Source organism: Hippoglossus hippoglossus, chromosome 22, assembly GCF_009819705.1.
Source record: "Hippoglossus hippoglossus isolate fHipHip1 chromosome 22, fHipHip1.pri, whole genome shotgun sequence".
In the NCBI taxonomy this organism is placed as follows: domain Eukaryota; kingdom Metazoa; phylum Chordata; class Actinopteri; order Pleuronectiformes; family Pleuronectidae; genus Hippoglossus; species Hippoglossus hippoglossus.
In genome coordinates, this window is record NC_047172.1 from 841,675 (window position 1) to 867,373 (window position 25,699).

The 25,699-nt window shown below is 42.9% G+C and overlaps 3 protein-coding genes across 4 annotated transcripts in view; 2 read left to right on the top strand and 1 right to left on the bottom strand.

Moving 5' to 3' along the window:
• Positions 1-78: 78 nt before the first annotated feature.
• eapp (e2f-associated phosphoprotein) overlaps positions 79-25,699 on the top strand; it is a 27,855-nt gene continuing 2,234 nt past the window's right edge. The window contains exons 1-6 of one of the 2 annotated variants that reach the window (XR_004612631.1): positions 79-262; positions 1,367-1,548; positions 1,938-2,042; positions 2,129-2,243; positions 2,356-2,478; positions 3,008-3,367. Coding sequence is in view for 1 of the 2 variants with exons in the window: in XM_034575548.1 (XP_034431439.1) it covers positions 183-262; positions 1,367-1,548; positions 1,938-2,042; positions 2,129-2,243; positions 2,356-2,478; positions 3,008-3,302 (900 nt within the window). In the remaining variant the exon portion in view is untranslated. Of the gene's footprint in view, positions 263-1,366; positions 1,549-1,937; positions 2,043-2,128; positions 2,244-2,355; positions 2,479-3,007; positions 4,152-25,699 lie in introns of those variants that run through there. The other variant, XM_034575548.1, reaches the window with a different exon arrangement.
• On the top strand, positions 8,869-12,885 carry sptssa (serine palmitoyltransferase, small subunit A). Its single transcript, XM_034575549.1, has 2 exons — positions 8,869-9,053; positions 10,413-12,885. The coding sequence occupies exons 1-2, from the start codon at positions 8,951-8,953 to the stop codon at positions 10,514-10,516; spliced, it is 207 nt and encodes a 68-aa protein (XP_034431440.1). The 5' UTR covers positions 8,869-8,950; the 3' UTR covers positions 10,517-12,885.
• The window catches only part of LOC117755616 (neuronal PAS domain-containing protein 3), a 229,591-nt gene continuing 223,216 nt past the window's right edge, over positions 19,325-25,699 (bottom strand). Inside the window, 1 exon segment of the mRNA XM_034575547.1 lies at positions 19,325-22,827. Coding sequence (XP_034431438.1) covers positions 21,185-22,827 — 1,643 coding nt within the window. The 3' untranslated portion in view covers positions 19,325-21,184.

The following is a 25,699-nucleotide window of genomic DNA, read 5'->3' on the forward strand; positions in this document are numbered from 1 at the left end:
TTAATCTCTGTTGCAGTCATAGTTCTGATCAGTTGGTGGCGGTAGTGAGTAATTTCAACGTTCACCTACTTCCTGTTCAGGTAAAAGAAGAAGAAGAAGCGGAAGCGGAAGTGGTCCTCTCTGTTGCGCTAACACGTTAAACATCTCGTGTCTTCGTTCCATTTTCAGTTTCAGACGTTAAAATGAACGAAGTGAAGAAACCGCAGGAGTTTGACTCGTATGAGATCGAGGAGCCCAGTGACGAGGAGGGCGCCGCCAGCAGGTCGGACTCACACGAGACACTTAGCTCAATAGCGGCTAGTTAGCTGAATGCTAACGTAAACAAACCACACGTCGTTTTTGTGACGACACAGCGGTTAGCGAACAATGCTAACTTCGTTTCAGGACTGTTTTTATTAACGCGACGTTAATATGAGATATTCTGATCTTATTCAGTCAATTCAGAGATGATAACTCACATACGATCATTATCATTATTATTAACATTATTCATATTATTATTAATATTATTATTATTATTAGTCCCATCGGTGGATGTTACAGCAGCGAAGACAATCAGAAGTACAAACTCAATAAAAGTCATAAATAAGTCAACAACAAGATATAAGTTATTAATATGTACAAAGTAATCAACAATATAAACAGTCAAATAGTCAATGTATGACATTGAAATGACACAAAAATCAATAGATTGTTGTGGTTAGATTAACCAAGTTAAATAAGGACATTACACTAAGAGTATATATTGTGGTTGATAATATGGCCTAAAATTACATGGGGATAAAATGTTTCTTTATATGTTGACATCAATAATTGTCACATTAATGTTTCTTTAAAGTTTAAAGACAGATTTTTTTCCTCCTGAACGTTGTGGATTTAAATTCTTAACTTGCAGAGAAGGACAAACACTTTTTAAATCTGATGTAGATCAGTTATATGTTCAATCTTCTCGCTGTGCGTAAACAATTTATAATCAATCTGTCCATATATGTTGGACTGTTGTCATCAATGAGTGGAAATACGTTTGAAACAAGGTTTGACATGTGTTTATTTTCAGATATAAAAGTTCAACATCAAGGCAACAAGTTGATACCAGATAATAATATAGAACTGGACCGAATTATCCTCCCATTTCACAGATAATATATATATATACTTCATTGTTTCAAGTTCTATATATTTGGTTGTAATTGTTTTTTTCATTTTATTTATAGTTATTGAAAATGAAGTTAATCATTAAACTGTAAAATACCAAATCTCAATTGTATTTCTTTGTCGTAAGCGTTTGAAAACAACATCTTAGGGATCACTGTCAACTTTTGAAATATATAAATATATATAAGTTGTGTCTGTCACCGTGTTTCAGTTCAGAGGACGAGCTGGAGGTGCTGCTGAACGGGACTCCGGAGCAGAAGAAGAAGCTGATCAGAGAGTACCTGACGGGGGAGAGCGAGTCGTCCAGCGGGGATGAGTTCGAGAAGGAGATGGAGGCCGAGCTCAGCTCCACCATCAAGACCTTGGAGGGGACCTGGGGACCATCGACAGAAGGTAACACCGCATAACATGGATGTGACCTGGAGGGATTCTTATATAAGGTTTTCCTCACAGCTCATTGGTCAAAGGTGCCACGTGGCTTCCTCAGAGTGAAGTGTCTCTGCTGCTGCTGGATATTTGTTGACGTGGGCCAATGGGAACCAACACAACCAAACAGCTACAGACACAGAGCAGCTGCTGAACATAGTGGCCATAGGGGTTTGATAATTTAAAGAAAATATGTACTGTATATACTTTCCAAAATGTTTGATCCATCATTAACTGATGGCTCATCTTCGTGAGACTGAACAGCTGGAGTTTATCCACAGTAACTCTGATCTGTGAAACAGGACCTGGTTTGAAAGAATTCCTGATAAATCCCTGTTTGTGTGTTTATTCTGCAGCACAAACCCTTGAAAACGGAGGAGGAGCCGGACCTGGACTCCCTAATCCTCAGACGTACGATAATGTCTACTTCGACTCTGACTCCGAAGAAGAGGACAAACCAAGTAAGACTTGGAGACAAGCTGTAGCGTGAACATTTCCCCAAAATGTGTTAATGAGAAAGTCGTCCCTTCGTCTGTTTCCTCCACAGGCAGCTCCACAGGCCAGAGGCGGAGACAGCGGGTCATACTGACCAATGACGAGCTGCTGTATGACCCCGACGAGGACGACAGAGACCAGGCCTGGGTGGACGCCAGGAGAAGAAGGTAAGACGACACCACTCAGGATTGTATCAAACAATTGTTCGTCTAAAACAGATGAAGACACGAAGATCGATGACAAGATTTCTTCACCACGTGTTCATGTCTTCCTGTTCAGATACAATAGCAGAAAACGACCAGCAGGCGCGAAGCAGTCTCGTCAGACGCAGAGTTTACCCAGCAGTGACGCCATCCTCAACTGTCCCGCCTGCATGACGATGCTCTGTCTGGACTGTCAGAGGTGAGACTTCAGGGGCCGGAACTATGAAGTCAGCTCAACATTTGACCAAAAGATGTTTTCGTCTTTCAGCTTCACTGAACCTTCATCGTCCTGAAAACCTGAACTACGAAGCTGGTTATCAGAGTCTTGGTCAACTCTGGGTTTTATTTATGAGCAACATCATCAAAGACATTTATGAATACAATTCAAAAAGTACATTTCACTCATCTGTAAAGAAATTTGCTGACATTCATTACTTCTCACTTTGCTGTAGGAGAAACTCTTTCCCCCGTCAGGATCCTGTAGATCCATGACTGTGGTTTTTCAGTGATCTGATTGGTCAGTAGTTCTGATTGGTCAGTAGTTCGACCGTTTGATCTGTTATCATGAACTAAATCTGCTTCGGAGCGAGTTACTGGTTCAGCACGAGTTGCCATGGTTATTTACCTGACTCCAGGTCCAACAGCAACCCATGAAATGTTGACTGGTAGGTTTAAAACATTTTGGTGTTGTTTAACGACACAAATATTTCTTGGTTGTGTCCACTCAGGCATGAAAAGTACCGGACGCAGTATCGAGCCATGTTCGTCATGAACTGCACGGTGAAGAAGGACGAGGTGCTGCGATACAATACTCAGCAGGAGAGGAAGCAGGGAGGCAGGAAGAGGAGGCGGGGCCAGAAAACAGAAACACCTGCAAACGAGGCTCCTGACCCGTCGCCGGCAGGGATGGACGGCGATGAAGTTTACCGCCCGGTGCAGTGCGCCGAGTGCTCCACAGAGGTGGCCGTGTTCGATAAGGAGGAGGTGTACCACTTCTTCAACATCCTGGCCAGCCACTGCTGAGATGGACTGAGCGCGTTCTGAGCGAGAGGTTGTTTTGGGAAGAACCGAACCGTCAGCGTCCCGACTGAGAGCGAGATTCCTGCTGCGAATCTCGACAAGTCTGACGATCATGAATCAGAAGCTTTCAGGGTAGATTCCCCGTCTGAGGAAAGCTACGTATGTCGGCAGCACGTCGTCTATCTTTGAAACCTTTTAAATATCTGACAAACACAGGAGTTAGACGCTAAGATCTGCTCGTTGCAGCTGTTGTCTCACACTCGAGCCAAAGTGATTCATGATTCTTGAGGCCGAAACCCTTATTGATATTTCAGGATTTACAAATATTTGAGAGATAGATCTTTTTTTCTTTTTAATAAACATCTTTATGATTGATACAGGTTTTTTTTTTTTTTATGGTGTATCAAGTGGGACTTCGAAGTTTAAAAAAATAAACTCTGGAGACATTGTTTTTTTCACTATACAAACAATAATTATAGCTGTGATAATTTAACATTTTTGGAAATACAGTTAACAGTGAAGTGCTGTGACGTGAAGTGCTGCCTCCATCAGAAACTTTCAGATCACATGAGTGACAGAGGAACTCCTTGTTTGAATTACTGAAGCTTTGGGCTTTTATGGTTCTACTGAGCTTGTTCTTCGTTGTACAAAAATTGATGCCAAAATCTCTATTAGGATGATGCTGACATCGTTGTGTGTTTGTTGTTGTCAGCGACTTCCATAAAAACCCCAAACGACAGATGTACCTGTGGCTCGGTCACTGACCCAAATCCATTGGTTCCTACTAAAGATGAAATCTTTGAAAATGCCTCACGAATGTATAGTTTCACTAAAAAATATGTTTTCTTAAAAGGAAGCTGGTCTGTCTGGTCTCTGTGTGTGTGCGTGCGTGCGTGCGTGCGTGCGTGCGTGTGTGCAGGATAGAAATCAAATGATAGTGTGTGTTCATAGTGTTAAAGGAACTCGTCATCCTGTGTTTGATAGTTTCGAGACGACATCTGTGCATCCAATCAATCAATCAATCAATCAATCAAATTTTATTTGTATAGCCCATATTCACAAATCACAATTTGTCTCATAGGGCTTTAACATGGTGTGACATCCTCTGCCCTTAACCCTCAACAAGAGTAAGGAAAAACTACTTAAAAACCCTTTTAACAGGGAAAAAAAAGAACGTAGAAACCTCAGAGAGAGCCACATGTGAGGGATCCCTCTCCCAGGACGGACAGAAGTGCAATGGATGTCAAGTGTAAAGGAGAACATCAAGATAAAGGTTTTAGCAGCATTGATTAGGGTAAACATTTTGAAGTATAACTGAAGGTCAGTGAATTGGTGGATTAATGTCATTAATGGTCAAGTGTCTGAGGAGAAATACTATGTATCGAGCAGTCCTGCTGCAATCATAGTCCATGGTCAGCAGCCAGCAAGATCATGATCCACCATCAAGATCGGATGCCACTATAGTCCACAGTTATTGTCCACTGCCGCCATTAGGATCCATCATCAGCTGCCACCTCGGTCGTGGTCCACTACCAGTATCTGATGGCAACACGATAAAGGATCTGCCTTTGTTATCACGATCAGCCAGCACGATGCAGAATCCGCCATACTGGATCCACCATTACGATCTCTGATACGTGATCCCCAGATCCTAATCCATGATGTGGCCACAGCCGCGGCCCTGGATCTGTGGACGATAAGGCAAAGGGACTCCGGGGAAGAAGTCAAGTCAGTAACATGTATTGATGGGATATGAATTACTTTGATGTGATAAAGATTGAGAAGAGGAAGGAGAAGCTGGAAAGAGAAGCTCCGTGTGTCATGTGTCCCCCGACCTTCTAAACCTATAGCAGCCTAACTAAGAGCAGGTCTAGGACAAGCCTGGACCAGCTCTAACTATAAGCTTTATCAAAAAGGAAGGTTTTAAGCCTACTCTTAAACGTACAGATGGTGTCTGCCTCCCGAACTGAAAGCGGGAGATGATTCCACAGGAGAGGAGCTTGATGCTGAAGCTCTGGCTCCTCCTCTACTTTTAGAGACTTTAGGGACGACAAGTAAGCCTGAATTCTGGGAGCGCAGTGCTCTAGTGGGTTGATAAGGTACTAACAGCTCCTTAAGGTATAATGGTGCCATATTGTTAAGGGCCTTGAAGGTGAGGAGGAGAATTTTAAATTCTATTCTAGATTTAACCGGAAGCCAGTGTAGCGAAGCTAATACTGGAGAAATGTGCTCTCTTTTCTTGGTTCTTGTCAGGACACGTGCTGCGGCATTTTGGACAAGCTGCAGAGTCTTTAACGACTTACTGCTGGAGCCTGATAATAAGGAATTACAATAATCCAGTCTGGATGTAACAAAGGCGTGGATTAGTTTTTCTGCATCCTTTTGAGAAAGGACATGTCTGATTTTGGAGATATTACGCAAGTGAAAAAAGGCTGTCCTAGAAATTTGTTTTAAGTGAGAATTAAAGGATAAATCAGGATCGAAGATCACTCCCAAGTTCCTGACTGTTTCATTGGAAGCAAGGGCAATGTCGTCTAGCGCAGCTATATCGTTAGATAATGTATCTCTAAGGTGTTTAGGGCCAAGTATTAGAACCTCTGTTTTATCTGAGTTTAATAAGAGAAAATTGCGGGTCATCCAGGTTTTTATGTCCTTGAGACATGCTTGGAGTTTAGTTATTTGATTACTTTGTTCAGGTTTTATTGACAAGTATAACTGGGTGTCATCCGCATAGCAGTGGAAATTTACCGAGTGTGTCCTGATAATGTTTCCAAGTGGAAGCATATATAATGAGAATAAAATTGGGCCGAGCACAGAGCCTTGTGGAACACCATGGTTAACTTTGGTGCGCACAGATGACTCATCATTAACTTGCACGAATTGGGAGCGGTCTGAAAAATAGGATTTAAACCATTTTAGGGCGGTTCCTTTAATGCTAATTAACTGTTCTAGTCTCTGTAATAAAATATTATGGTCAATTGTGTCAAATGCTGCACTAAGATCTAACAGAACGAGGACAGACACAAACCCCTGATCTGAAGCTATTAGAAGATCATTAGTGACTTTTGCCAAGGCTGTCTCTGTGCTGTGATTGGCTCTAAACCCTGACTGAAAGTCTTCATATATATTATTTTCCTGGAGAAACTCACACAGCTGATTGGCTACAACTTTTTCTAGGATTTTAGACAGGAAGGGGAGATTAGATATCGGACGATAATTGGCTAAAACCTCTGGGTCTAAGGTGGGTTTTTTGAGGAGGGGTTTGATTACAGCTATTTTAAAAGACTGTGGTACATATCCTGATGATAATGACAGATGTATTGTGTTCAGTAATGAACTGTCAATTAGGGGCAGAACTTCTTTAAGTAATTTTGTAGGAATGGGGTCTGAGATACAAGTTGTTGGTTTAGAAGATGAGATTATTTTGGTCAGCTGATCGAGGCTGATCAGAGAGAAGCTGTCTAAATAATTGGTAAGATTCTTGGCCGTTTCTGAGTTTTCTATTCTTGATGGGGTATTAGTGCCAATTGAGGGCAGGAGATGGTTGATTTGATTTCTAATGGTTAGAATTTTATCATTAAAGAAATTCATAAAGATATTGCTATTTAGGGATCGAGGAATACTGGGTTCGGTGGAGGTGTGACTCTCAGTCAGCCTGGCTACAGTGCTGAAGAGAAACCTGGGGTTGTTTTTATTCTCTTCTATTAGTTTTGAATAGTAGGCAGCTCTTGCTTTGTGGAGCCTTCTTATATGCTTTAACACTATTCTTCCAGTCTAGGAGATTTTCAACACGGTTGCTGGAGCGCCACTTCCTTTCTAGTTTTCTTGATACTTGTTTTAACTCATGTGTCTTGGAATTATACCACGGAGCTAATTTACTATGTTTTATATGTTTCTTTTTTAGAGGCGCTATTGAGTCTAATGTTAATCGTAATGACCTTACAGAGCTATCGACGAGATGGTCAATCAGCATGTCGTTTTTCTTTAACTCCACTGGGCATTGTCCAATCAGCACCAAAAGTTTCACAAAATGTACCTTTGTTTGTAAAGTAAGAAAGGAAGAAGGAAAATAATGATAAAATACATTTATTTCAAAGAAACGCATGGAAATGCATGAAATAACACAGGAAATGAATACGGGTCATTTTTGACCCATGTTGTGCAGAAGCGTAGTGATTAAAAAAATGATTTTTATTCAAAAAGTTTAGGATTAACTGGGAAATACCTGAAATACTGAATGATGAAATTCATCCACTGCAAAGATATAGAAAACTAGGGCTACGTTGTAGCACTAACGTGCCCGAGCTCGTGCGTTTTGAAGCCTGTTGCGGTTAGTGGAGAGAGCGATCAATGACCAAGCGCATGTCTCTGCGTTGTCTCTGCCCTCAAAAAGCCAATTCATCTGGGTCACTATAATAAGAATAATCCTTACAATTTCCAGAGGGCCTCCCACCGTCGGTGCTCGGGCCCTAATAAGAACTGAGTAGGTTCACTTTGGACCCATGTTGTGTATCAAAGGGTTAAACAGCTGAAAGAATAACACTTTTGTGACTTACTATTTAACTCCACCCAAACTTTATATAAAAGACTTCAAAGGATTCATTTAGCAAATAATTCCTTGTCAGTTTGCTTGATGTCACAGTGTCAGTGGTCATAGATTCCTTCGATGTCTTAGACTGTTGTAAAAGTGAAAGATTTATACGATCTGAAGTGAAACGAGTGTTTTGGACCTGAACAGATCTATTAGTCAGTATGTAGTGATAGTGACAGCACCACCTACTGCCAAAAGGAGGTAAGCCTTGTTTTACAACTTTAATTCGATTAACATTACATTTTCACTGTCTACACTTGATGGCGTGGACCGTAATGTGTAATTAGTGGGCGTGGTCCAGCGCCGCCTGGGGGACGCAGGAAGTGACGTGTTTATCCATCCCGCGGTGCACGAAACGCACGCAACACGGAGCCGTTTCGCCCGGTGCCTGTTCGCCCTCCAAGCAAAACGCTTCAGGTTCACCAGGACACTGATTCTGTACATAAAAGACATTTAAACACTGAAGGCTGCACTTTAAAGGTTCAGTGTGCACAATGTAGTGACATCTAGTGGTGAAGTGTCAGTTCCCCCCCCCCCCCCCCCCCCCCCCCCCCTTCCAAACATGAAAGAGAACCTGTGGAAGCTTCAGTTGTCATAAAAACTCAAAAGGTTTAGTTTGTCCAGTCGGGGCTACTGTAAAAAAACATGGCTGCCTCCGTAGAGAGGAGCCGCTCCTGATGGAAATACAAAGTGTTTAAATATAAAGTATTTAAATATAAAGTATTTAAATATAAAGTATTTAAATATAAAAGTCCCATTCTCGGGTAAAGAAAACAACTCTTCTACAGTTTAGATGAAAACATCATTAGGATTATTTCTGCCAATAGAAACTTTCACCTGAATCTTACACACTGGAGCTTTACATAAAATTAACTTCTTACTTTATTTTGAAAACAGGATGTTGGAACTCCCTGGTTACGTCGGAGCAGTGCGCTGAACGCGGGGCTGTGATTGGCTGAGAGGCAGCACCGCGTGACGAGACGCCGGCGCTCCCACAACAGGAAGAAGGAGAAGAAGGAGAAGGTGAGGAAGAGGAGGAGGAAGAAGAAGAAGTGTGACCATGGCTCTGGGGGACTGTTGGAAACAGCTGTCCTGGTTTTATTACCAGTATCTGCTGGTGACCGCGCTCTACATGCTGGAGCCCTGGGAGCGGACGGTGTTCAGTATCCTTCCTCTCTGCTAACAGGCTAACAGGCTAACATGCTAACAGGCTAACCGAGCTGCCATTAGCTTTTCTAACAGGATCGTTTTTAAACAATGTGAATTCCAGTGAAGACGTTTAACTCATGAATACTAGTTTGTGTTTAATTCGGTTTAAACACCTCGTGTGTCCTCGTGTAGAGAGCGAACCGGTTCGAGTCTGATTAGAGAACAAGCAGCGACTCATCCGGAAGTCTCTCATGTTCCGATCTGTGAGAGAGCAACGTGTTTTTAATCCGTATTCATCCATGTGTGTGTTTCTAATGACGAACTGGTTCCAGACGAACTGGTTCCAGATTATAAAATGAGTGAAGTCTCTGAACGGCTCCAAGGACCAGAGGAGGTCGTCGTGAAGCTCGTGTTGAAGGAAACTTTTCAACTTCAGCCAAGTGTCACCAGAGTGTCACCATCTTTGTTTATACTGTATTTGAACAGAAGAACACGTGGGGTTCTACACAGTAACACACAGATACCAACATACACGACATCGTTGTTGTTCCATATCCTGTAGAAGTTAAAGATATTCAAAGTTTTACAGCCCTTTTGTTGGATATCTTTTGTTTGTTTACCACAAGCAAATCCACAAGTGGCAGAAACATGAGTCATTGATTACAGAGCGAGTTCTGTGGAGTGCCCCCTACTGGACTCCTCCAGTAACACACCTAGCCTCAGTGAACAATAACGCTCACCACGCAGCCAGTTCTCGTCACGTACGCGTCGTCACACGACAACATTAAAGCCCAGTTCATGCCTCTGCCTGCGATTCACGCTCTATATTTAGTGTGTGGTGTTCATGGAGTCACGGCTGCGCTCTGATCTGCGGTGGAGGAGGACGTCAGTGTCCCATGACGTCCTCCTGCCGTTGGTTCCCCCCTCAGCCGGGGACCTGGTCTCCCCTCAGGCTCAGGTGTGGTTGTGTGGTTTAGTCTCAGGCTGCTGCCGTATTGTTACCGTCCGCCTCGGGGCTGCGTCCCATCAAATACAAACAAGGACTCCAGCCGCTCGGGGATCCTGCTGCTGACGGTGTCAACACGTCGATCCACGGAAAGTTAATCGGTAAAGATTTAAAAAGTAAATGATCCGGTGCTGGAAACAGCCTCATGAGTGCTCAGGTGAAACAGATGAGGTTTATTCTCTGTTCGTTCAGACTGAAACACAACCCCAGAGTTTTCAGACTCAAACGTTTACACAAGTCTCAGATTTAGAGGCTGGAGTAGTGTGGACGCCTGGCGTAACCATAGCAACAGCGGTGCATCGTTAAAGTAAAACATGGATGTGGCCTCTGCTCCGTCAGAGTTTCTTCCTTAACGTCTCCTCCTCAGACTCCCTGCTCGTCTCCGTGGCCGGCATGGCTGTTTACACCGGCTACGTCTTCATGCCTCAGCACATCATGGCCATCCTGCACTACTTCGAGGTCATCCAATGACACGATGACTCGTCCATCCACCCGCTGGTCCCCGTCTGTCTCTGGCTTCCTGTCCGTCCATCTGTCTGCCTGCGTGACTGCCTGTCTGTCTCTCCTGGGTGTGAGGTGGGGATCGACTCTCCTCCTTTCCAAAGCTTATTTAATATCATAGGTCAACTCTGTGGACGTCGTGCTGGCGGCCACACTGGACGGCGTTGTCCTCCGGGACGGTTTCTCCTTCACTCGTCTGAAAGACTCTGATTGTGAACAGTGTTGGGTTTGGAGTCAGGCCATGGACGACCGAGCTGAGTTTTGATTCATGTTTTTTTCTTTTTAATCCCTGGAATCAAGCGCACCTTACAGTTTTGAAAATGTTATTACATGGAGGTGACTGGACTATTATATTTTTATTCCCTCAAGATATCAGAGTGTTGTTGTCTGAAGAGTTTAATTCAGGAGCAGGAAACCAAAGCGGCTGATGGAGAAAATCATTTTTCTTTTTGTTTTGAGCCAAAGCTGATGATCTGTGATCCTGGTGGTTTCGACCCAGTGGACAGTAACTGCTGGGAACCATCATCCTCCAGCTGTTTCCGTTCCCCAGCATCGTTCTCAAAGACGGTGACTTCCTGTAGAAACTAAGTCATTTGTATTGTTGGCTACTCGCTCAGTTTATAATGATTCCACAGTTTTCTTCAGCACAAATGTGACCAACGTCTGAATCAGTGAGTTTCTTTTATTTTTCTTCTGTGATTTTGAAAATGTAAATTGTTTGAAGCCAAGTTCCCGTTTCAAAGACCTGAACTGGACGTCGCCTTAAAAACAGCCTTAAAATATCTTAAATACATAGAGTGAGGTCTAATGTTCATTAAACGCTACTTGTGTAACACTTAAAAATGAATTTTTAAAAGAAATATTTTGACACCATGTAAAGTTTATTATGTCTCTGTGTTATTCTTTCCCAGCGATGCACATATCAGCACATGTTCATAAAACTACAGACACACCAACGTGGAGCTTATATCTGTTCTCGATACCGGGGGACGTGGTCCGACTCGGGATCAACGTGAAATGTTTCTCTTTCTCTGGAGTTGTTTCCAGTTTCAGGCTGAGAAACTCATCAGAGTTTGAATCTTGACTCCGCTCTTCACACGTTGGCTGCGTCCACACGACTCTGGAGTTTCAGAAGTTTGGAAACACTACGAAGAGAAAGCGTCAGTGCTCCTTTCTAACACGTGCACTGTTGGCTGTTCGGTTGAGTCGAAGCCTGATACAAGTCGACGTGTAAACGTGAGATGTTTTGGTCTCGTTGCTTTCCGCCGCCTTCATCTCTTTAAAGGAGGCAGAGGTCGGGCTCGAGAAGCATCCGCCCGTGGGAGTCTTGGTATCTCAGGGCTGAAAGGTCACTTTGTCGTAACACTTTGAAATGGGACGGCTCAGTTGTGCTGCTATGACACAATCGGTTTCAAATGCAGCCTCTGAAGGATGTGACCTCTGAACTCAATCTGAGACCGGCTCCTGTTCTCTTTCTGTCGGAAGCAGACGATCACTTTTTAACATAAAGTGAATAAAGTCCGTCATATATTTATTGCGACTAAAATATTTAGCAGCTTTGTGATTTTCCGCTTTAATGAACGCTGAGTCATGCAGCAGTGACTCGTCTCCACTTCCATAACTGAAACCAACATATCCCGGTTGTGATGCCTCAGTGTGATACAACATTACCTAAAATACACAAACCAAATTCGAGAAACATTTATTTAACGTGTACTACGATTGTTTTGTTTTTAGAAAAACTTTCCTTTAAATTCCCACATTTAATCATAAATCTTGATTCTATTTCTGATTTGATTCCATATTGATTCAGTTCAGGATATTTCATTGATACCAAGTCTGCTTTGATATGAAAGATTCTCAGAGAACTAAATCTGAAACTGAAGAATTATTAAGGTCGGCTTGTCATGAAAACTAATTTTGTTGGACGATATTTTGTTGCAGAATTTATTGTCTTGATTTTAGATCATTTTACTTCTGATATAATAATGATATTAGAGCCTAATCCTGCAAACACACCGTTTCAAAGAGCAACATACTTTAATTCTGAAGAATATTCAGTCGGACATTTGAATTAGAATTAAAACTATTATCTACCAGCTCATCGTCGCTGCTTCACTGCTTCTCCCTGTGAGAGCAAACTCCACAGAGACACAGCTAAATGGTAAACAGGTGAAAAGTATATAGTGTATTTTCTATTGTATATAATCTTGCATACAAATTTGTAAAGTTTTGTAATCGCATATGTTGGCCTATAGAATAAAAGTATTTGTGTCTTCTTCTGAGCTCCTGATGCTAAATATGGTTCTATAAAATCATTAAAGGGATATTTCACTATGTTAAAGCTGCTTGTTTGACCTGCTGGTATTTTATTATTTTTTACTTATAATTAAGTTTTACTTCTGACCACTCATTCATTTGTAAGCTGTTGTTTTCATCATGTTCTTTTAATTAAAAATCCAAAGATGCAGCCGCTACTTATTTTTTATTGTCTTTGATACATGAACCAGTTTATTATTATTATTTATTAGACAAAGAAACGCAGCGATTTCTCACATTTGAGAAGCTGAACGATAAATTGATCCGCTTCTATCTTCAAATGTTCAACACTTCAACAAGGTAAGTTTCATGTTTCATTTCATAACATTTATTTCATTGTGTATTTGCGGTTACTAGACACTAGGTGGGAGTGTTTCCATGTGTTTGACTCAGATCAGTTCACAGAAACGTCGCCACCTGGTGGTTGTGGCTCTGAACTGCAGGAGGGGACAGCAGGATTCCGTTGGGCTCAAACCTCCTGGAAAAGAGTCTGGATGGGTTTTCAGTCCTAAACTGATGAATCTGCAGAGGACGACCTGTCTGCACTGATCTGAGTGCTGCGCTGCGTCCAGGTGACCAGCACTGATCTGAGTGCTGTGCTGCGTCCAGGTGACCAGCACTGATCTGAGTGCTGTGCTGCGTCCAGGTGACCAGCACTGATCTGAGTGCTGCGCTGCGTCCAGGTGACCAGCACTGATCTGAGTGCTGTGCTGCGTCCAGGTGACCAGCAGCTGCTCAGACCTTCACAGGATGTTTGAGGAGAACAGCAGAACGCACCTTGTTGCTACAGCTGGTTTCAAACAGGAGGAGGGATGAAGAGTGTCTGTCAAGGTTTAAAGACACTAAGGTTTTACACCTGAGAGAGAGAAACGTGTCGCACTGTAACATCTTCACATCTTTATTCATCTTATCAAGACGCAGAACAACAGGAGAGTCTATAAACGTGGACTGAAACTCACGACATCGTTTATCAGAGTAAAGTGATGAGTTTAAAACGATGTGAGAGATAAAGAGGTGGAGTTAGTTCAACAACACTCACACAATCACTTCCTCTTTAGCTATTTGTCTTCAAAGTAAACGGTTTTTTTTCCTGTAATTCTTTTTATCATTTTGAAAAGTGGTGAACTTGACTCTGAAGATTGTTTCAGTTGAAATGTATGAAAAAATAACATCAGTTCAGTGAATCAAACTTATATATAAACCATTAACCGTTATTATTATTATTACATATTAACCTTACTTCTGAAGTATATAATATAACAATAAGAGAACACAACATTACAGACACAATGAGAAACCTCACTGTGGCTGCAGTTCTGTGTTGAACCTCTGGATGTCACTGTCGCTCCACTGATAAAACAAAGCCTCTCCTCTGATATTCAACGTGAGCTGAATCAGTTTCTGAATCTAGACAGAGACACTGCAGCAAAACGTGGACCAGACTCCACTCAACAAACTGTCATATCTACTGGTTGAAGCACTAATGAAGTTCAATGACTCGTTAAGAAATAAGAAAATAAAACGTACAGACTTTTACCTTTTTAATTAAAATTGTATCTGATCAATTCAAAGTCATTTTTCAAGCAAAAAACCTCAAATAAACTTTACAGCTTCTCAAATGTGAGAAATTGCTTCGTTTCTTTTTCTAATAAATATGAGTAAGAATAAACCGACTCTCTGGGTTTATTAACAATGATAATAAAACATTATCAGCTGCATCTTTACAATCGTTTATACAATCGTGTCCAAATTAAAGGTTTCATTCTTGAGAGAATTTCTTAAAATTTGGTTCAAACCTTCTCTTGGACTCGTGGAACAGCTGATTTAGATTTCAGTGGGTAAATGTCAAAGGATCACACGTTTGATCTCGTTAACGTCGTATCTGAAGAACAACTCAAGGGAATTCTTTCAAATTTGGTGCAAATGTTTCACTTTGACTCAATTATTAACTGATTCATTTGAGTGAAATGTCAAAGGTCACGATGACCTGACATGAATCTGGAGAAACAGTGCGTGAAGATGGAAACTGCTCTGACGAGGAGACAGAAGAAGTCGCACCTCGTTAAGATCCACGAGGAAAACTGTGATTTGTGAAGAACATCTGATTGATTGATGGATTGTAGGTTAAATAAATGTTTGTAAAGATGTTTCTGTCATTTCAGGTCGTTCTTATCTCACTGAAGTTTGTGTTTCTGATCAGTTTGCTTTTATTAGTTATTTGATGATATGAAAACAGGCGGAGACACGTCGTCCATCTTTGTTCACGGAGACAAAAAGACACGATTACAAACAAATAAATGATGACATGAAGCTTTTATTCGTCCATTTTTCATTCACGCAGCCACTGATCCTCTTCTCCTCCACTTGTATTATATTTGTCACTGAGTCTCTCTTTCCTGTATCACCTCTCCTCCTCCTCCTCCTCCTCGCAGTAATAAGAGCGGAGAGGTCAGTCAGTCGACCCTCTGAGGCCGAGCAGCCAACTTTAAATATTTCACACTATTTTAAATGAGCGCACATGAATCATAGATCACAGGCAGCAGTCCTCGGTGTGTGTGTGTGTGTGTGTTTGAGGAACTGAACCTGAAGCTCCTTCTAATAACCTCTGGCTGTCCGTCTCAGCGAGGAGGTCTGATGTGGAATTTAGATCCGACAGCGTCAGTCGTTCACCGGGGACGTAACGAGCAGCCTTTCATCAGCGGCCGTGATGGACGGATGATGAAACAAAGTGTTTTTTCGTCCGTGCTTCCTCGGGGGGGGGAGGGGGGGGCTGATCTCCCGGATTCCCAACATGCAGCAGAAACATCAAAACATCACAAAAATCTGTAGAAGTGTTTAGGAGACACGCCGTCGCTGCTGGAGACACGACGTGACGTTTAGGTTCCTGGAGAAAGAACCAGTCGTCTAATGTTGCTACAGGGAGTCTGTGCTGCTTAAAAGAGAATTCATATTGAATTCATCATATTTATCTTTGGCCGCCGCTTGTTCTCTGAGCTTTATGGTGCATTGTGGGATAATTTGACTCAAGTACACAGAGTGACGACTCTCAGGAGACCAGCGATCGCAGGATGATTCTGTGCAGCTGCAAAACTATGAACACGAATATCTTGTTCTTCCAAAGTCACGCGAGATTCTGTGAGATTCCAAGTCACAGGAAGCGCTACCGTGAAACTGGTTCCTACAAACGGCAAGTGTGTGGTTACGTTCTGGCCAAATCATATTGTGTGTGTGTGTGTGTCCTGACGATTATAAAATAAACAAATGGGTTAAATCTGTCAATAAGCTGTGCTCTACCACGTTTTTAAAGAAGGTTAAGAGTTGAAAAGGTCTAACGTGACGTGGGATTTGATCGGCTCTCCAGGTGGATAGTCAGGAAGTTCGCACACCGGATGTGTGACAGCTCTGAGAATATGGAGCACCCCAGGGCTCTGTTGCTTTTCACTGTGTATTTCTGTGCTGCTGATAATCTGACCTGAGGTCAGGGTTAGGCAGATGTCTGAGACGGCAACACAACGGTCAAGAAGACGAAGGAGGAAAGTGGATGTTTCTACTTTGCCTTTGTGTTGGTATCTATCTCTCTCTCTCTCTATCTCTCCCTCTCTCTCTCTCTCTCTCTCTCCATCCATCTCTCTCTCTCTCTCTCTCTCTCCATCCATCTCTCTGTCTCTCTCTCTCATCCATCTCTCTATCTATCTCTCTCTCTCTATCTCTCTATCTCTCTCTCTATCGCTCTCTCCATCTATCTCTCTCTCTCTCTCCATCCATCTCTCTATCTCTCTCTCCATCTCTATCCCTCTATCTATCTCTCTCTCTCTCTCTATCTATCTATCTCTCTCTCTGTCTCTCTCTCTCTCCATCTCTCTATCCATCTCTCTATCCATCTCTCTCTCTCTCTCTCTCTCTCTCTCTCTCTCTCTCTCTCTCTCTCCATCTCTCTATCCATCTCTCTCTCTCTCTCCATCTCTCTCTCTCTCTTCGAGGAGGGGCGGATGGCAGAATGTGTCAAACAGAAGAAATGATGCAATCTGGTAACCAATTCGAGAGAAAGTTTTATTATGAATATGGCACCTGTCAGATGATCAAACCCGGGTTACAGAAGAACAACATGTGTGTGACCGGTTCCTCTGAGCGGATGAGAACCTAGAAAACTCATAAAAGAACAACCGCTAAACGAAGTATGTACATTTTCGGATTTGCAGCATTATTCATGGTGAACGAACTCAAAGAGATGTCTTCCGAAAAATAATAATAATAATAAAAAAAAGAATAAAATAAGCCAGGCACTCAAAGTTAGCATCAGTTAGTCATGTGTTCTCCCTCTTCTGCGAGGAAACAACTCAAACAAAAAATAGAAATGTACCATAGTTTTCTCTTTTTTAATATTTTAATTTGTTTGTATTTAGAATTTTATAACACTGTTAACATTGATAATAAGAGATTCCCTCTCTCCCGTATTTCAGCTACTTGGCACCAAGTTCCTCATAAAAGAATCTGTATAATTGTACAAGAAATAGTTAAAAACACAGACACAGTTTCTTCACAGGTAAATGAAGTGATTTTTCAATAGTTGTATTTCTTAAACACTATGTATTCTTGACAGCAGCTGTGATTAAGGTTGTTAAGTTTTTAAAATCACCAGCAAAGTTTTCATTTTTCGACATAAAACACAGAAAAACATTGAAACAGCTTGGACCGGCTGTTTGGTTTTTGTTACATGTGGGTGTATTTCCTGGTTTCATCTGAGTTATGTGCCCCGCCCCCTTCAAAATCTCCTTTCCTCGACCAAATGGGGCCCTGCCATTCGTTTGTGTGCCCCGCCCCCCCCACCCCCTAACCCTACCCCCCCCCCCCCCCCCCCCCGTTTTTTCACGCAAAAACCACCAAAAGTAGAAAATGCTAAAATCCAGAGGAGCACGGAAACAAAACGCTCCTGAAATAACAAATTTTAACATTCAACCACAAACGACCCACCAATCAACTGACGGGTCGCGCGGCCCTGATCACATTCTTCTTATTGAACACAAAAATAAATAAATACATTGTTTGATTTCATAACCTGGGTTTGTTTTCTTGTCGTCGTTTCACAAGTTAATCGCAGTAACAAGACATTGATTCTTCACAGAAAGCACAGACAGATTGTTTTCCTGATGTGAAGGGGAGGACCAGAGACACTGCTCCTCCACCACGTCCCGATCGGGCTCAACAGACTTCAACACAAAGAACACAAGAACTGCTGGACCGAGGAAACCAAACCAACAGAAAACGAGGGCTCAATCACGTGAAACACATCGGACGAACTTACTAAACATGCAGTTCAGTTTTCCAAAACACCTATAAAAATAGATTTATAGTGCGAAATATTTTTTTCTTCTTTTAATTTCTTTAGAAATCTTTAAAATTGTTTTTTTTTTATTATTATTGTTATTATTTGTCCTGAAATTCTACTGTGATTTTTTTTTCTCCCCCTTGAACCACTTGTTTAACTTTGTTTGTCCCGTGAGAGAAGTTTGCGCAGGAAGTCAACAAGTTTTCGGTGGGAACCAATGAAATACACCCAATGCACACAGGAAGCCCCAAGGGACTCTGGGAAATGTTTCACAACTGAGGCTTTCGTGGTTGTTCCAGGACTATATCTACGATGCTACTTTAGGCTTTTTCCTCATCATATTTCATATTTATATACTGTAAATATTCGTTAGTTCTTTAATACTTTGTATGCAAGAGCTGGAAACGGCAATTCCCAGAATTCCTTAGTGGCGAAAACATGGCTCCATAAACCTTGAGCTAGTTAAAGAATCTTTTCATCTCTGAGAGAAAAGAGCGAGATAAAGAGGTTTGTATAAGACTACACAACAGCAAAAAGCAACAGCAGAGGGAAAGAGAGAGAAGGATCAGAAAACAACGAAAGAAATCAAGATTTTACAAAGACAGAAAGGAAGCAGCGAAAAGAAGGTGGACTCTACAAGTTTTTTTTCATTTTTTGCAAAGGCCACCGAACACGAAATTCCACGAACCTCCACTGGTTTCACTAAGACTGCAGATAGAGGGAGACGGAGGAAGAGGCGGGAAAAGAAAGAGAGAGAGAAGGCTGTTCTTCTTTTTTTGGGGGTGGGGGGGGGATGTCCGTCACCCCGTAGACCCCGCCCCTCTCACTCTAAGCCCCACCCCTCTCCCCCCTCCCTGACACTAGAGATAGAGCACAGAGAAGACAAAGGACAAAAACAGCTACAGTAGCTCAGTATATACTGCATATAGTCAACACACACAGAGAGAGAGGTCGCCGTGGACGACCTTTTGACAGCCAGTGACACTAAACACATCGGTAACACGTTTGTACGGCGTAATCACACTGGGTAATAAGGATGACGGGATGGTAAAGACGGGGCTGCCAACTTCAAAAACATGGATGTCGTGACAGTTTTTATACCGTTTTAATTATTACTTGTTCTCATATTTTTTTTTCCTCTTTTTACCAAAAAAAGTAAAGGAAAAAGAAAGTTACAAATGAATGAGAATCACAGTGCTTTCAAAACACTTAACATGAGATTTCTTTTTTTTTGGCAAAGGAGGCTGGGGAAGAAAGAAACGCAACGACAAAGACAACGTCGTTTAAAGGAATGTGGTTATTTTTTTCTATTCCTCAAAAAAAAATTCATCTCAATTTTTTTTGTAGTTATTGGATTGATTGTTTGATAGATCGATTGAAAATGAACGTCTTTATTACAATCTCCTTGTTGATATGTGGTTTTTAATCACAGGGTCCGGCGATGAGATGGAAGAGAGCGGATTGTTTGTTTAGGAAAATCTTGTGGAGGTGATTCTGGTTTAGGAAGAAGAAGAAGAGGAGGAGGAGGAGGAGGAGGAGGAGGAGGAGGAGGAGGAAAAAAGAAGAAAATGCTTGATCTAGTACAAAAATAAAACGAAGCAGTTATCAAACAGGAGCCGGTCGAGGATTTCAACATTCATTTTTCAAGTTAGTGACGCTAAATATTTAGCTTCAGTCTCATGAGAAGATCAAAGTGATTCAGTTAGAAAACACACAAAACATAAAAAGAACCACTATGTAGCCTAAAATTTAACCAATCAACTCCATGTTGCTAAACGGCGCCGCCCCCCCATGGCCCAATCAGATTGAGCTTGTGTTTAGACAAAGGCGGGACATGTTGCTGATTTCGAGGTTCTTGCTGCATTTCTGACTTTCCTGACGGTCAGAAGAGGAAAACAAAACGAAACTTTAAAATAGTTCCCCCTCCAAAAACAGAAAACGGGGATCTGTCTGTCAACAAGCCGTGGGTTCGTTAACAGCACCCACATCAGCCAGCTGAATCAGGGTTACTGGATGGTCCGTAGCACCGTGAGTCTGGACATCGAAAGGTAGAAATGTAGAGCAAAAGAATAAAGATCAGGTAGTGACAGATTAGAGCGACAACGACAGATTGAGATAGGAAGAGATGAAGAGGAGGTTATGTTTGGTGCGAGACCTGTTGGTAAACTCCTGGGATAAAAGAGGAATTAGTAACATTCGATATTTCACAGGTCATTACCCGGTGGAAATTGCTTTTTTTGTTTTCTTCTTAATGCTTGATTCGTAAGTTAAATCTGAGCTAGAGTATTTTATAAAAAAAAGGAAGAAATGAAAGCAACTCTAAACTATTCCCTCAATCGAGAAACGTCCTCAAAAACCTTTTTTCAAAAGATTATTATTTCTGAGACCTTTGTTGGAGAGAGAGCCCCCCCCCTCTCGGTCTGTACAAGCCTTGATCACATCAAGATACATGGAGGAGCGCCACTTAGAGTTTTCTGTCCATTACAAATCCCTGTGCCGTCCTCCTTTAAATACACACATCAGCACCTTCGTAAAGATGCAACAGAATCAAGTCAAATAATAAAAATTATCCCCGTCAGGCTCCAGCGGAGTCCTCAGGCAATATGAATTCTCTGTAGGCAAAAAAGGAATTCTTTACAATAAAGAATAGTCTGTGTTTTGTTCATTTGTTGGGGAGACAAGTGTTGCTGATTGAAGAAACAGGAGCAAAGAGAGAGACTGAGAGAGGAGGAGAAGAGGAGAGAGAAATAAGATAGAAAAAGGGGGTGATATTCGTGGGTCATTCTATTACACAAGCTCAGTTGCTCAGATTCAAAGTGCTAGAGTACGTTTGTCATCCTTCCCTGTCCTTCCTCCCCTCTCGGACACACAGTGCTGCACCGTGCTGATAAAGGATAGCAAGCAAAGTTTTTTTTTTTACTAGTGAGTTGTCTGTTACTTTGACACAGTTGTTGATTCCGGAAACACAGTAATGCGGTCTAGAACGTTTTGCATTAATCCTCCTTCCTCTCCAGAGTTGTCTGTGTGGTGTGGATCCCATTACTGTACACTGGAAACGGTAGCGTTGAGAAAAGTCCCTCTGCTGTCGTGAAAACGTTGGCTGCCGTCGGCATCTGGCCTCCCAGGGCGCCGTTCCCGCCCGTTGCCGACGGCGATCCGACAAACGGGCCGGCGGCTGCTGCTGCCGACATATTGAGCCTGTGGACGTGGTGGTAGAGCATCTCCATGGGTGTCTTAGGGTCAAGGCCGAACCCCGAGCTGTCTACAAAGTTCATAGCAGCATTGGGAAGGAGGTTCCCTTGTGCCATGGCCAGGGTGACGTCCGCTGGTGCGTACCTGATAGTCCCAGTGGTGTAAACCCGTGGAGCCGTCGTGCTGGTTGGGGCCAGTGTCCCTGTGACACGGTGGACCAGTGGGAGCACGACATTACCAGCCTGCAGACGCTGTAGAGCCTCGAGGTCACCCGAATACAGCAGTGAAGAGGAAGAGGTTGATGAGGAAGATGAGGAGGAAGAAGAAGAGGAGGTGGTGGGAGTGCCTTGTTGCTTGTCCCGTGGAGACGCGGAGAGAGGGGGTGACAACGGGTCAGCAGAGGAGGCGCTGGATGGAGGTGCTAAACTCGCAGCACTCGAAGCAGAGGACGGAGCAGAGCTCCCGTTATAAGGAGGCTTCCTCACTCCTCCAGCTCCTCCTTCAGTTCCAGGTGGGGTGAGGACAGAGTCAGGGATGGACACCTGGAGAGAGCCTCCCTGGGGTGAGGGGAAGGTCTCATGGGATCCTGGAGCCGGTTTTGAAGTCATGCTGTACGGAGACTCGTTTCTGGAAATCTCTCTGTTGGGTGGGTAGTTCCAGATGCTGCTGTCGTTGTCAAAGTTGATGGGCTCTGCCATCTCAGTCTTGATTTTCAGGACCGAGGACGTCACCCCTGCGCTGTTTGGGGAGCCAGAGGAGCTGAGGAGGTGGGAGGAGGTGGTGGACGTGGCCTGGGAGGGGTCAGCCAGCGGTGTGGTATCTCCCATGGCGACGGGGCTGGGCAAGGGTGTGGACAGACGGATTCTCTTACTTTGTGATCCGTCCCATTTCTGCACTTTCCTCCTCTTCCGCCGCTTCTGGAGCTTGCTTCCAACGTTGGCGCTGTCGCAGTTTTGCATGCTTCCATCTTCTTCCTCCTCATCCTCCTCATCCTCCTCATCTTCCTCCTCAGACGTAGAAGTTTGCGAGTTGTGCAGCTGCAGTTCTTCCCCCTCTCCGTAGTGCTCTACTTTAATATGGAGTCCACCCAGATTACCAAGTCCTCCGATGGAGCCCAGTCCGCCTAACCCTCCCAGTCCTGTTAACCTTGCCAGCCTTCCTCCTCCTCCTCCTCCTCCTCCTCCTCCTCCTCCTCCTCCTCCTCCTCCTGCCACCCTGGCCTCCTCTTGCTCCTCTCCTTCTCCATCTGAAGGTTCCAGACTGTCATCGCTGTCTTGGCTCTCAGGGTTACTCGAACTTTCACCTTCTTCCTGACGTTTCATTTCCTGTTCAGAGGAGCAATGTGATTGGCCGGGTTGCTGTTGCCGCTTGCTGTCGGTCTCTGGGTCCTCGCTGCGTTCCGACTGGCGGCCGAGCTTCCCCTCAGACTTGGTGTTTTCATTGTCTTATGAGAAGAAAGAGGACAATTGGTTAAAAAGGCATCAACAGACAAGTTGCTAAGATCATTCTGGACGTGAAGAACCACTTGTATCAGAAGAGGAACTCTTTTATTCTCAGCACATTAAAGCTCACTGGGACGATGTGGCTTGAGGAGGAGCAGTGACTGTTGTCAGGTCAAACACTTTGGTCCAGACTGAGATATCTCAGATATTTTGACTTTTGTACACATGCTTGGCCCCAAGAGGATGAATCTTATATCTTACTTTTGACCTTTTATCTTTTCATTGCCATTTGTTTGCCTGTCACCAGGATCACTCAAAAACTGCTGAACTATAATAATTGTTGAGATTTCCATTGGGTCAAGCGATGGACCAGCTGGTCAACCAATATCAGAGCTGTGCTGTTCGTACGGCAAAAAGAAAAACACGCTAAGAGGCGATTTTCTTGAAGATCTCTTCACCTGACTGACGTGTTTGTGAATCTCAGCTGCTGATCCGGTTTTCCGTACAGGATTTCCATGTGTTGTGTTGTGTTGTGTTGTGGACCCACTGATGTGCGTTCGGTAGCTGCTGCTGTTCAGGCATGCTGGCTCTGTCTAGCCCATTGCACACACACAGCAAACACACACTTTAAACCCTGCCAGCGCACACTGAGGCCAGCGGCTGTCCAGCTGGCAGCGCTCTGACTCCCTCATGGCAAAGGAAATGTCAACTCAATTGCTTGGGAAAACCTTGTATCTCCATTACGTGTGATTTCCAAGCAAAACAGATATATTTGTACTAGCTGGAAATCAAGGAGTGTTTTGGTTTGGATTATTGACAACATTTATAATTATTTGGAACTTGACCTGAACTCAAAGTCAGGATATGTTGAAGGTTTTTAATCTCTCAGTTTTATATAGCTACCAAAACCTAATGCACGACTGATTGGCTGTAGTTGTCACAGATTTCTATATTTAGCTAGCTGCTATCTAGGGGTGAGCGTCTCGAATCTTTGAAGAGTTCTCACGTAGGGTTAGCTTACAAATCATGGAGCGTGAACGATGCATTTAAGGATGATGGAGATATTCCATTGAGATATATATCCATAGATATATATATCCTTAAAAACAGAGCTGGGTTTGAGCAATTTCCTGAAACACCTGGTCACTGTATCTTTAAACAATCAAATAGAAGGTGAATTTGTCGGGGACTCTTTTCAGCAGCAGCCACATTTTCGTGACTTTTTTTGAAGTTACATTCCAACGTATTTAATTTGAATTGGTATTATGTTGTAATATGTTGTATTAAAATGAATGAAAACACGTCTCTATCTCTTTGTTTTTAACACCAGCCTCCTAAACCCTTTTATTTATATGAATCACAACACACGTTATCGCGAGGCACTTTCCATAGTTAGGTCGAGACCATGTCACATTATAGAGAAACCAACAGTTCCCAGAATGAGCAAACACTTGGCGACAGCGCTTGCTCAGAACAAAGGTCAAAGGGCAAATATCTCATTTTAGAATATGTTGAGCCTGAGCACCTCGGGCCTGTTGGCTGAAGCTGGCGTCCTCCTGCAGCAGCTGGCATCAGTTTACAGCCGACCGCCTGCCAGAGTCCTTCTCCTCCAGCAAGAATAACAGCTGGCAGCGATTCTCTTCATGCCAACACAGGCTGCAGGACTTGATAATATTATGCTCAAGGTGGAGGCCGGTGTTTGTACATTTAACTCTAATGGAGCCGTGTCTCCTGTTTTGGCTGCTTGAAATAAACTGTCCAAAAAAAACTAAACTTAAAAACTCCATTTGGTGTCAGAGCTCAATTAATGAAGAATGAATAATCAAACCATTTGTTTCATTTTGACATGATTCTTTTATGGTGGTGAGGTTTCGGAAAGCAAAGAGTCAGTATCGACCGTCTCTTCATCCTGGAGCTGAATGATACAGAAGCAGCTTCTCAGTTAACTAGCTAGCTAACATTAGCTCTGTGTCCCTAGCTGAATAAAACATAACCCTGTAAAGCAGCTGTGAATGTTTTTTGAAAGCTACATGAATGTTATCATATTCAAAGGCTAAAGGCTAATAACCGCGCGATGATCTGTGTTTATGGTGTTAAAATAACCGGACAACATCGCTGGTGTTTCAGCCCTTGCGTCGTTGTACTGTACGATGAAGACATTTCTAATTGTATGTTTAACTTTTAATGCTACGGAAGACCAGGTTCTGCGAACTACTCACTGAGCTTAACTGTCAAAAATAATACGAAACGCCTGATTTGCTGCGGCGTAGAATTCTCAGCTCTAATAAAGAGCTAACGTTAGCCTAACTCCGACAAAACGTGAACGTGAACTCCTGAACGTTTTGTTTTCCTTCTTTAACGTGACATGAAAGAAGTGGCTCGCTAACGGCATGCTCCTAGCCTTAGCCTGGGATTGATTGGCTGATAGTAAGCTGGTTAGCAAGGCATGCTAAGACTTGTAGCGTGGTCTATTGTGCAGTTTCGGTTCTTTTTCTTTTGTGAATCTTGATTTGTGTTTGTTTGGTGTGTTGTGTGCAGTGTGGGGGTATTTTGTGGCGTTCTGTAGAGTTGTGCCATGTTCTATGTCATCTTGTGGTGGTTCGCGGAGCTGCCAGTGAGTCCTCAGTCCCTGCAGCTGTTGCCGTTCATCACCACCCTCCCTGGCACAGACGCCACCACTGGCACCAACTGATTAAATATCTTTGGCTTCTCTTGCTCGGGCTTTATCTCTGCTTAGAGAGGTGCTTGTTAGGAATCGTTCAGGTTTTGTGAACATTCAAGTGTTTTAAATGAGAGTTTAATATTTTGATTATCTTAAATCAACAATATCAAAGAAAACGTGAAGGATTATAAACCTTTATTTAAACGTCTAAT

Bases quoted from the DNA above. Each gene is read 5' to 3' on its own strand.
- sptssa (XM_034575549.1), top strand. From the start codon at position 8,951: ATGGCTCTGGGGGACTGTTGGAAACAGCTGTCCTGGTTTTATTACCAG. The intron at 9,054-10,412 runs GTATCCTTCCTC...TCTCCTCCTCAG, and splicing joins CTGGGAGCGGACGGTGTTCA to ACTCCCTGCTCGTCTCCGTG.